Genomic DNA, 12467 nt, shown 5'->3' with positions numbered 1-12467 from the left:
AGCGTCTGGGGTCTTAAACGCTAGTGAGCACCCATCTAAGTTGCATCAATTGGTCCCAACCACCCAGAGTAAAGGAAAATGAAGAACACCATGGACACAAGGGAAGTATTAGCCCAAGAGACAGAAAGGGCCACATAAACCAGAGACTTCATCAGCCTGAGACCAGAAGAACTAGATGGTGCCTGGCTATGACAATGGCTGTCCTGAAAGGTAGCACAACAGAGAGTCCCTGATGGAGCAGGAGAAAGGTGGGGTGCAAAACTCAAATACTAGCAAAAAGACCAGACTTAATGGTTTAATTGAGACTGCAGGGACCCTGGAAGACGTGGCCCCTCAGCTCTCTGTTAGCTCAAAATTAAAACCATTCCAGAGGCCAACTCTTCAGACAAAGATTAGACTGGACTATGGGACATGAAATGATACTCATGAAGAGTGTGCTTCTTAGCTCAAGTAGATACGTGAGATTAAATGAGCAGCTCTCGTCCAGATGTGAGATGAGAAGGCAGAGAGGTCAGGACCTGGTTGAATGGACACAGGAAATCCAGGGTGGAAAGGAAGAGTGTGCTGTCATAGCACAGGGAGGGCAAGTAGGGTCACAAAACAATGTATGTATAAATTACTGTATGAGAGACTAACTTGAATTGTAAACTTTCACTTAAAGCTCAACAATAAAAAAAAGTATTAGAAGAAAATAGAAAACACTGTTATATGCTTGGAGTGGGAAATACTTCTAAGATCAGTACAAAACCAAGACACCATATGCAATTTATTAAATGTAAATAACATCTCAATAAAAAAAGAATACCAGAAAAAAATGAATACTATAAAGGAAAAAATGGCAAATTTGACGACACAAATATTTTAATTTTCCCAGAAACATGAAACATATATATGGTAAAAGTAAGCATAAACAAAGTTGAAAGAAAATTAAGAAACAAGAAGAAAATTTTGCTCTGTATATAACCGTTAAAGAATCAAGATCAGAAAATATATATATGTACATACATAATTATCTGTTAGAAAGACAGCAACCCAATAGAAAAACAAGCAAGGTATATGAACAAGCAATTATAGAAGAAATGTTTTAAACAATCAGTAAACATATGAAGAGATGCTCAATATCCCTAATAACTGAATACAAAAACAACAATGAAAAATTTTTTTCCCATTTTTGTGATAAAAAATAGAAAAGATTAATAATGTTAAGTGTTAACGAGGCTCGACACTATCATGTAATGATGGTCAGAGTATAAATGTGTGATCTTTTTGGAGAGCATTTGGGCGCTGTCTATTCAAATTTTAAATCTGCATAGCCTTAGACCCAGCAATTCCCCTTCTAGGAATCTAACCAATAGAAACACTTAGAAAGGTATACCAGGACACTGTTTGTATTAGTGAAAAGTTGGAAGTTTCCTAAACATCCATCACTGGGGGAATGATTGGATGTGGTTTGGTATTGCTGCACTATGTAATATCAGTTACAAAACAACACATATAGTATCATCAACAACGCATATAACACAGTAAGTATACTACCGTTAAAATATCTATGTGAGGGTGTGTGGGTGTGTATGAATGCCGGTACATAGGAGAGGGATCTGAAGATGCAAACCAAATTGTTCACAATGGCTACCTCTGGGAATGGGAGAGGAACTGGGGATATTACTAGGATGGGGGGAAGGGGAGAGACTGACTTGACTTGCACATTCCGTTTCTACGCGGTCTGAGTGTTTTATGTTGTAATATATTTTTTTACATCACGCCTGTGCCACGGCAGCTTACAGAAAACAGTGGAGTGCCAACATAATGTTGTCTGAACGGTGCCAAAGAAGTGACAGGATGCCACAGGTGACCTGGAGGACAAAGAAGGATGGGCATGGGATCTCGAACAAGATGCACAAATAGGACAGGCCAAAGGAGAGACACACCAACCATCTGTCAGTCTGTCATACTGTGGTGGCTTGTGAGTTGCTATGATGCTGAAGGCTATGCTACTGCTATTTCCAATACCAGCAGGGTCACCCTTGGTGGACAGGCTTCAGCACAGCTTCCAGACTAAGACAGACTAGGAAGAAGGACCTGGTGATCTACTTCCAAAAATTAGCCACTGAAAACCCTATGGATCACAACAGAATAATGGCTTGATACAGTGCTGGAAGATGAGCCCTCTAGGTTGGAAGACAACAATGGACTCAAGCATGTCAATCATGAGGACAGCATAGGACCAGGCAGCATTTCGTTCTGTTGTAAGAAACCTATATCCCCATGAGTTGGAGCTGACTCGAAAGCAACTAACAGCAACAACAACAGTGAAGGAAAGGCAGGTGAAGCTTTCCAGAGACGGTTACAGCACCTGCAAAGAAATGCCTATCTCAAAGTCATCCACAGCAAAAGATGCTAACACCACCTCACAACAATCACTTTCCTCCTTCAACAAGCAGTTATTGAGGGTCAGCTGTGCACCAGGCACTGCTCCATTCATTGTCACCATCCTCATCACCCTCAAAAAACACATACTATGTGGATCATGGGAAAAAGGTGTGTTCAATGCTGATGGGAATATAAATTCATTATAAGTATTCTAGGGATCAATTCACCAATATTTATCAATCATTAAACTGGTTATACATACCCTCGGACCCAGCAATATTACTTCCATGACTTCACGCTAAAGTCATTAAGAACATTGCAGGAAGGAGAACACCATTAAGTCTACTGTCAGGGGCAGTGCACTGGGTAGGGGGTGTGGCATTAGAAGGGAATTTCCAAGAAAGCTGCCCTGTCCCACAGATGGCTTCAGAAGCCTGTAGGAAAGAGGAAAGCAAAGTAAGAACACTAGAAAAGAGGGACTATGGGGCCTCCACCACCTGTCTGTCCGTGTGTTGTACTGTACTGGCTTGTGTGTTGCTGTGATACTGGAAGTTATGCCACTGGTATTCAAATACCAGCAGGGTCATCCATGGTGGACAGGTTTCAAAGGAGCTTCTAGACTAAGACTAGGGAGAAAGGCCTGGTGATCTACTTCCAAATATCAGTCAGTGAAAACCCTATGGATCACAAAAGAACACTGTCTGATACAATGCTAGAAGATGAGCCCCCTAGGTTGGAAGGCACCACACAGTAGCCGCGACAATGGACTCAAACGTAACAGTAATCATGAAGATGGCGTGGGACGAGGCAATGTTTCCGTCTGTTATACGTCAGGCTGCCTTGAGCTGGGGTCTGCTGGACAGCAACTAACCGCACGAGGCCGAGTGGGGAAAAACACTCCAAACACACCCCTGAGCGTTCCTATTCAACACTCCTGAACCCAAACATTTGCCCACAGAACCTTTCCCTGTTGTTTATTTTTGTTCTCCGTGTCACAACTATTAACATGAAGGAGAGGTCTTGCACAACAGGGCCTGAGGCCAGATATGCGCCAAGCCCCTGGAGATGAGCAAGGCAAGGGCCCTGGGGAGGGCACCCTGGGGCCGGAGGCACAGGCCTATCCGCAGTCCCCCAGGAAGGGTGCTGGCCCAGGGCTCTGCACATCACCCCCACCTGGGGCAGGCCTGCTCTAACTCAGGCTGGGCTGGCTTCCAGGGTTTACTTGGAGTTACCTTTCCTGAACTCCCTGGGCATAACCCCCTGGAAGCCCTAGAAGGTATGATTACTGCTTCCTAAGACTTTGAATCTTCCCATCAGGAAAACAATGCCCTGCCAAGAGAGGCTGAGGACCTGTGTCAGCTGGAGGCAAAAACACGGTAGAGCTGTTGGCAGAGACACAGCTCTGCCGAGGTGGGACCTCTTCCCAGGGAGGTGAGAGATCCAGGAGGGTGTGCAGGGTGCAGACGAGTGAGCGAGGGAGAAGCAGAGAGGGAGAGTGAAGAGCAAGAGACAGAAATGGGGGCAGAGAGACGGGAGGGAGTGGGGAAGAGAGGAGAGAGAGGTAAGGGACGGGGAGGAGGAAGGGGAGAGGGAGAGATAAGAACACAGGATGGAAGTAGAGGAGGAGGAAGGTGAGACAGGATTTTTAGAGGACAGAGGGAAGGGGAGGAAGCAGAGGAAGTGGAGAAAGGGAAGGGGAAGAAGGGAGTGGGAGAGGAAAGGCAAAAATTTTATTTCCCGTGAAGTCTTACAAACTACCTGAGGCATTTGGAGCAAGTACCCAAATAAATACTCTAGAAGGAGCCCAGCTTCACGCAGTGACAGCAGATTCACAGTGAATAATGAACCAGATGATTCTACTTACTTGAATGTAGTGAACCTTTTATATATTCTAACTGGCAGAGCACAGTCACTGCCAAGGGATTTAGGGCATGGCTCCACAATTTACTGTGATATAAAAACAAAAAAGACATAGTATCTAAGATCTTATGTTTCAATGAGCCAAGTACTATTCAGATTGGAGTCCCTCCACAGCCCTTGGTCATCCGATGTATTTTTTGTTTTCTGTGACCTAATACATATTTATACTAATAATTAACTCTTGAATTAATTTCCTGAAGTAGAAATGCACATTTTAGGTAATACATCATTCTGCGCTTAAGACGTTACAATAAGCAAACTCCAAAGACAAGTTTGACTACTTTGAAGAACATCCATTTAAATTATTTACTTTAAAATCTCCCTTATTCATATATAGAGCATTAAAATACCACTTCGTAACTGACTTTTATCCCTTCAAAAAGTTTATCAAACTTTCTGGACCCACTGAGGCTGCGGGAATCCCCAAGACTACTGCCATGAAATACTCTTTAAACCTTGAAGCAAAACTATCCCCTGAGGTCACCTTTAAACTAAATAACGGTTTAACTCAAAAAGTACAGATAGTCACCCTTGAGTACCGCACTCTTTAAAAAAATTATATGAGACCAAATGGACAACAGTTACTCTAAAGCAGAGATGAGAAGCTTGGGGGGCAGTGAGTCTAAGTTAATGGGAAAAAAACAACCAGAACAGAAATAACAAGAATGTTGACACAATGTGAAGAATATAACCAATGTCACCGAACATTATGTGCAGAAACTGTGGAATGAGAGTGTGTTTTGCTATGTATACTTCCACCAAAAATAAAATAAAATATATTTTTTTAATTGTTTTAAAGTTTATCAAAACAACATCACTACGGCTTGTAATATTACATTACATGCACATGACAAAATTAGATTATTTCTCATATTTGGGATGATCTGTTTTACTTTGTGATTCTCCTGACCACAATTCAAGTTCAACTGTGTTCAAGCCAGATCAAATTCAAGTTCAAAGCAACCAAAGATATAATTTTAGTGCATAATGGAAAGTCTTACTAAAATTGTGAGATGTGTCTTCTTAAAGAACATTTGTGATAAAAAAAATTATAACTCAAATATGGCACTTGGCAGCTAAGACATTCTGGAAATGTGGCCCATACCTCTGGGCCTCTGGGCTTTTGCCCACTTCCCGATGAACTTCTTGGTGAGTCTGAGGCTTGGATCAGTTCCTCTGGGCAATGGTTCAGAGCCACCAGCCTGCCCTGCTCCTAGGCCTGAGACTCACATTCTTGTGCCTTCTCCCCCAGGTGCCCAGCACTCCCAGCCAAAGAGATCCCGGCTGCACAGCCCTGGGTGGGAGGCCAGGACACACCATCCCAATCTTTCAGACATGAAAAAAGGTTTTGCCCAGAGGCTGTGTTGGGCAGCGTGGGAGGCAGGCTCCTGCTCCATTCTGTCCTTGCGTTCGTGTCTACAACACACATCAGCCCTCATGTCCACCTAGAGATGTATCCTGCATCCTTGTGGCCTGACTCACGTGGCTGTGCTCCATAGATGGGACAGGCTGTGTTCTAGCTCCCAGAACCATCCTGCAGGCCCTGCCTGGCGGACAAGAGGGAGGTCCACTGATCCCCCCAGAGAGATGGGCCTCGTCCTTACCTCTCATTTCCGTAGCTGAGGAGCCATTGGACCATGCCGTCCATTTATTCCTGTGCCTGCTGATTTCCTGGACTTTGCAGATGTAGCGGCCCTGATCAGTGGGCCGGAGGGCTGACACGGACAGCCTGTACAGCGTCCCGCGCTGCTCCTCGTGGAGCTGCAGCCTCCGCCGGCTGGCGCTGCGGCTGTAGTTACCGTAGTACTGTACCACCCTGAGCTTGGTCATCTTAATCATCAAGGTTTCCTGGGAGCCAGGCAGGGCAAAGAGCCAGCGCACCGCCAGCAGGCTGTCTCTCCGCCGCTTCTGGGACACGTGGCAGTACAGAGTGGCATTGTCCCCCTCCAGGTAGTCCACCACAGGCCCTGGGGACACGGTGACGTTGAGGGCCCCACAGACCTCTGCAGAGAAAAGGGAAGGAGGACGGTCATGAACACTGCTGGCTTTTCTCCGTACGGAAATGCCCCAGGGAAGCCCCCAGGTGGCGAATGTCCTGGATGACCTGCGCTGCCAAGAGGGCAGGCTGCCCAATGCTCTCACACTCCCCTCCGCCTTCGTGGGGACAGAAGGACGGAAGTTTTCCAGGGGGTAACATGAGGCATTTGGTCTGCATGGATTCCAAACACTGGCACCTGGACCCAGACGAATTTTTTTTAATAGTTTTAATTATTTATGAATATTTATTTATAACTAATTTAATTATTTATAAATATTTTTAATTTGCTGATATTTAAAATTCAAGAGACTTCACATAAAAATTTGGATTTTTTAAATCTCTTAAAAATTTCCAGCCCATATCCCACCCTCTGCCAACCCCCACCACCCCTGCCTGACCTTCTGCCTGACGCCACTCGGCACTGTGGGTCCCAGAGCTGCCCTGGTCCACAAAGGGCCTTCCGCACCATGGCCCTGCCTGTCCAGGCCCCTTCCCTGCTCAGCTACTTCAACTGTAGCCCACACAGAGAAGCAGGACAGCCAAGTAGGGTGCCACAACAGTGCCACTGAGCTGGACGACGGGGGTTTCTCAGTTCTTGCTGTGTCTTTGGAGTCAAGGTCTATGGTCTCAGAGTTGAAACACAGAAATCAAGAACAGGCCCCAGGACGAGGGAGGGATAAGAGAATCTCCAACACCCCCAAAATGCTTCTGAGTTCCAGGCCCACCCAACCACTACTTCCTGCCATTTAGCCTCTTAGTTAGAACCCGCACCCCGGGCAAGGGCTGCCCACCCCAGTGGCCGCTCTGCTCCCAAAGCGGCCTTTGGCAGTGCCGCCCCCACGCCTACCCACACCAGCCAGACCGGCAGTGTGTCAGAGAGGGTCATTGTCTCCCAGGTGTTCCCAAAGACTAGGTGAGGTGGCTGGGCTTCCTGGAGCTTACGGGGGCTCAGTGGCATTCATGGTGGGGCTGTCCACTGGGAGGCAGGAGAGGCCAGAGCTCAGAAAACAACGCTTTGCAGACTGTGCCCCAGAACCACCTTCTGTCCAGTCCCATCCCCTCCCCAGCACTGCAAGGTGGACAAGACCAGGGTGCACTGTTCACTGACCACCTCGCTGCACAAGCAGGTATACCTGGGGGCATCCCCAAAGGTCACCTTCTAGTCACATAAGGGGCCTGCACTCTAGATGTCAAAGTTGCCAAAACTTTGAGCCCTGGTTAGTGCTTCAACTAAGCAAGCGGGACACATAAAAAAGGATCAAGATGTGAACACCTGACAAAGAGGCTGCCGGTCAACACAGGTGCGGCCCTGGGGGAAGGAGGGAGAAAGTCCTGTGGAAAGTATCCTTCGCCGTGACATCCAGGCCAAAAGGCCAACATCACCGTCCCCTTTTATGGTTTCCATTACCGATTTAATAAATACCTTGAGAGAGATGATTTGGGGGTCAGTTTTTTGGTCATCTCTTAGAAGTCAGGCACTAGCCCACCAGATAATGTAAGATAATCTCTGCATTTCGAGATACTTAACCACATCCGCCAAGTCGGTTAGGGAGATTAGGAAGTGGACATCTTTGGGGGCCATTATTCAGCCTGTCACATCATGATAGTCTTTTGCTACCTTTAAAAGAATAGAAAATAAATTCAGAAGAAAGAGGCTGATGATCAACTAGACTCCAAGCCCCTTGTGGGCAGAAATGATGCCTTATATGTCTACAGGGAAGAGGGGAAAGCAAGCCCAGAGATACCTGGGCACACTTGCAGTCCCACGGAAACTCCAGGAAAGAGCAGGCTCCTAGTGCCCACCTCACTGCAGACAGAGCCACGTGGGGCAAAAGAAGAGGGGCTGGCCCCCACCGTCATCGTGCATCCCACCCACCACGTGCCAGAGTAAATAACAGGCAGCGGTCAGTCCAGGGGACCTCCTCCCGATTGCTAAGGCCCTGGATGAAGTCCACACTGGCCCCGATGAGCACCCATGCAGCCCGGGAACAAGGCGATCCCCTGCCAACAGGGCCTCGTGGCTCGCAAGCCAGTGGAGAGCAGCAGAAACACAGCTGTTAGGTTTCAGAATCTCAGTCCACCTCATCCGCCCCCGAGGGCTACCCATGGGAGTCAAGAAAAGCTGGGGAAGGCAGGAAATTGAAACAATATGGGTGGGCTGAGAGTGCAGCCAGACCCCACACCCCAGTCTCCTCCTATTAACGCCACGTGAAGGAGCGATTATTTATAGTGACTGAGACCAAGAGAACATGCCAAGTGCTCCAGTACCACGGGGCCAGATTCCATGCTAGAAGCAAACCAGTAACTCTTCCACTTCCGCAGCCCACTACTGGAGCTCTGGTGGAGACGGATGGACTGACTGAACCATCTCTCCAGCTGAACTTCCTATTTCACTTTATCTGCACGCCTCTCTGCCTTCACCTCGCCCCTTACTCTCTTAGCGTCTGTTTCTCCCACTGACATGCAAAGGCCCTGTGTACAGGAGGTCTCATTTCAGCCCATACACTCGCCACCAGCCTAGGTGTCTACAGCCACTGTCAACACCAGGGATGGGTGGTGTGTGCTGCAGCGGTGATGTCCATGGCCCCCACAGGGTCATAAAGCTTTGCCAGGGCACACAGCTCTCAAGTCAGGGGATCTGATGCTCCAGGTACAGGAGACAGCTCATCGCACTCAGCTGGGAAAGGGCACCATGAGAAGCAGGGGGGAAAATGCTGTAGAGGGTGCAGCACCCAGCAAACATCAGCTGACGGGATCCCATTTACATAATACGACCGAAGGCATCATACAGCTCTGCCCCCTGCAATGTCAGGCCCCAGGGGGCTCAGCAGAGAAAACCCAATGGGAGTCCGGACGACGGGAATACAAGGGCAACTCAAGGGACAGCTGCAGGTCCGTACAGGGCCGGGGAAGGAAGAGTCCAGGCCTGTTCTTTCTGTACCTCAGGCTGAAGGACCTGTGCTTACCTGCAGGGCAGAGCAGCAAGCTGAGCAAAGGGCCCAGGCTGCTCTCAGGCACCCCGACACCAGCTAAGAGAAAGGAAGCCGCCACGGGCAGGGGCAGATTCTCCCCTTTCCTGGCCTGTCGTCAGCTGCCGTCGAGTGGATTTCAACTCCCAGCGACCCATGTGACAGGGTAGAACTATGCCACAGGGTTCTCTAGGCTGTAATCTTTATGGGGTCTTCCTCCCACGGAGTCACGTGATGGGTTCAAACCACCAACCCTTCCGTCAGCAGCCGAGCGCTTAAATGTTGTGCCACCAGGGCTCCTTTTTCCCCTGCCTAGGAAGAATCGCTGAAAGCATTCTGGCCTGAGGAAGAACACAATTTCTTGCTGTCTGACTGCATTCCAGGGAACTGAGGTGCCAAGCAGGGCGCTCGGCGTTTCTGCTCCCTCTAGCTTACGCCCAGCTGGGTTCATCTATCCAGTCAACAAATGACTGCTGAGCGTCAATCAAGCACCGGGTACTGTGTGAAGAAGAAAACAATACCCTTGACCTAATGTTGCTGAGAGCCCTTTGGGTAAGGCAGCTGTGAATCGGGAAACAGATACATGAGTCTGTAACTAGCAACAATGTCAAGGCTATGGAGAACAAGTACAGGGCTTACGACAATCCTGGTGGGATCCTGATCCACTCTGTGGGGCGGGAAAGAGATCCTAGGGATGTGATCATGAGCTGAAGGCTGAGTTCAGCAGTGGAGGGGTGACCTTCCTGGGAGCAGACCCTGCCTGTGCAAAGGCCCTGTGGCAGGCCTGGCACAATCTGGAAAGAGAAAGACCAGTACCCTTTGGTGAGCTGCACTCTGATCAAGACAGCCACCCCCCATCTGTACATGGACCTCAGGGGGGACTTTCCACCCCAACCGGGGCCCCCAAGGCCAGTTCTTAAGGAGGAATATGACAAAGATGGGGAGGGAAGAGACCGACTAAGCCATAGGGACGAGGACTCCTGTTGCAGTGAACCCCATTCCCTCAACAAGCCCGTGTTCTGTTCCCCCAGCCCTGGGAGCCCACCCTGGGCCTCATGAGCCAGCTAGAGAGAAAAGAAGACACAAGGACGAAGCACCTGGTTCTGTCAGGTGGGAGGCTCTGGGGCCCCAGTGTCCTCATCTGAAAATGAGAAAACAGCGCCTTGCACAGGGAGTTTAAGGCTCCAACAGAAAAGATGACTTTGCGTGCCTGAGAGCTGGGGAGGTGGGGCGAAAGGAAGTGAGAGGCACCCTGCGCTGGGAGCAAGGTCAGCCCCAAGCTTGGGTTAGTCTCTGCTGTCAACACAGGTAAATTTTAGCAACTTTTGAATAAGGGCCCATGTATTTTCATTGTGCATTGGATCCTGTAAATTGCATAGCTGGTCCTGCCTATAAGTGGCTCTTAAACTGCCGTTGATGAGTTACAGGGTCAAACCTCTTGTTCACACTTGGACAATGGTCTGAAAAGGACTAACACTGTTGTGAAAACAGCTTCGAAGGACGGCCGTGTAGCCAAGTAGTGCAGGACCCACTCAGAGTGATGCAGGGAGGGGGTGGCCACTCCCAGGTGCAGGGAGCACAGGAGGCACCCCGCCTCGCCTGCCCCGAAAACTGTGGGGAGAGCATACGACAGGAGCCCCTCCCTTCTCACCTGGGCAGTGGTGTCCTGGGGGCTCTGTGCCCCACACTCACCCTCTGCCCTGAAGAAACGGTCCCACTCACTTTAGGAGGCCAGGTGCCTCTATGCTGATAAGGAATGCCAACCGTCTGTATCAATCGAAGCGAAAATCTTGTTCTTATTAGGACAGTCTGGATGCATGACAACTAAATCTCTGAAAGAAATACAACTCTACGTCTTAAAACTCCATGGCGGTAGGACCCAGTGTTTATGGAGCAGGCAGCAGTGGTGCTTCCAGACCCAGCCTGGGGGATGGTGTGTTTACATTAAGCACACAGCCTGAAACTCTCTCATTCAGGACAATCATACCACCTTGCCTGCTGATAGGGCTAACGTTTGCTGGGTATTAAGTATATGCCAAGCATGGTTCTAAGTGCCTTAGGTACAGTTCCTCAGTTTATCTTTATACTATGTTCATGCCCATTTTATGGATGAGGGACTGAGGCACAGAGACCTTAAGGAACCTGCTCAAGCTCACACAGTAAGCAACAGAGCTGAAATATGAACCTAGGCAATCTAGCTCCAAAGACCACTCTTAACCACAACTCCAGACTACAGAGTGGCTTTTAGTAAATGTTCTGCTCCTCAGTTTTCTTTTCTGTAAAATGAGGGGTGGGACAAGTTGACCAGTCAGGTCGCGCTCAGTCCTGGAAATGGAGAGGTAGGAGCGTGTGGCAGTTAAGAGCCCAGGCGTGGTACCAGGCGTTGTACCCAGGCCTCCTTCAGGACAATGGTGAGGATCGTTTCTGAAGCACTGAGAAGGGTGTGCAGCTGCAGCGAGTGCTGGGCAAGCTTGCTACCACCATTATTCCAGGACGTGGCCATGGGCATCGCCACGGCGGGCTCTAAAGGATCTCAAATTCCAATTCTTACCGTTCCTAAGGTCTCCTTGGAACATGAGGATATGTCCTGGACCCCCAAGAGTCCCATCTCTGGGGGGCCCTCTCTGACAACACCTGCAGTTAGGAAGGCCATCAGGAGCCTGGGTGAGGACGAGGTGCAGTCAGACCTAACCCTGGAGATGGCTGGGTGGGGAGGGCACTGGTATGGACTGTGTCCCCCAGAAATATGTGTTGTAAATCCTAACCCCTATAATATGCATACCTAGGTTCATCGCAGCACTATTCATAAAGCAAAAAGATGGAAACAACCTAAGCGCCCATCAACAGAAGAATGGATAAGGAAAATGTGGTACATACATACAGGGGAATACTACTCAGTGATAAAGCAAAATGAGTGCCCAAAATACCTTGGAACATGCATGAACCTGGAGGACATTATGTTGAAGAAATAAGTCAATCACAAAAAAACAAATATTGTATGATCTTATTTTTATGAAATGACAATATACAGAAACTGATGTTCATTAGTGGTTACCAGGGTTGGGGGAGGGGAATTCACTCTCTAGACTGCAGACAATTGTTATTTTTGGTGATGGGAAAGGTACCACCGAATGACGGTGAAGTGTACACAGGTTGACAAAGGTAAATGA

The 12467-nt window shown here is 48.5% G+C and overlaps 1 protein-coding gene across 1 annotated transcript in view; it reads right to left on the bottom strand.

Annotated features, from left to right (window-relative positions):
• Positions 1 to 11806, bottom strand: part of VSTM4 (V-set and transmembrane domain containing 4) — a 117979-nt gene extending 106173 nt beyond the window's left edge. Inside the window, exons 1-3 of the mRNA XM_012558949.1 lie at positions 11675 to 11806; positions 6349 to 6499; positions 5895 to 6293 (exon numbers count right to left, since the gene is read on the bottom strand). Coding sequence (XP_012414403.1) covers positions 5895 to 6293; positions 6349 to 6499; positions 11675 to 11806 — 682 coding nt within the window. The remainder of the gene's footprint in view (positions 1 to 5894; positions 6294 to 6348; positions 6500 to 11674) is intronic.
• Positions 11807 to 12467: the final 661 nt, after the last annotated feature.

Source organism: Trichechus manatus, unplaced genomic scaffold (assembly GCF_000243295.1).
Source record: "Trichechus manatus latirostris isolate Lorelei unplaced genomic scaffold, TriManLat1.0 scaffold00200, whole genome shotgun sequence".
NCBI classification, from domain to species: domain Eukaryota; kingdom Metazoa; phylum Chordata; class Mammalia; order Sirenia; family Trichechidae; genus Trichechus; species Trichechus manatus.
This window is presented reverse-complemented; position numbering and strand designations above follow the sequence as displayed.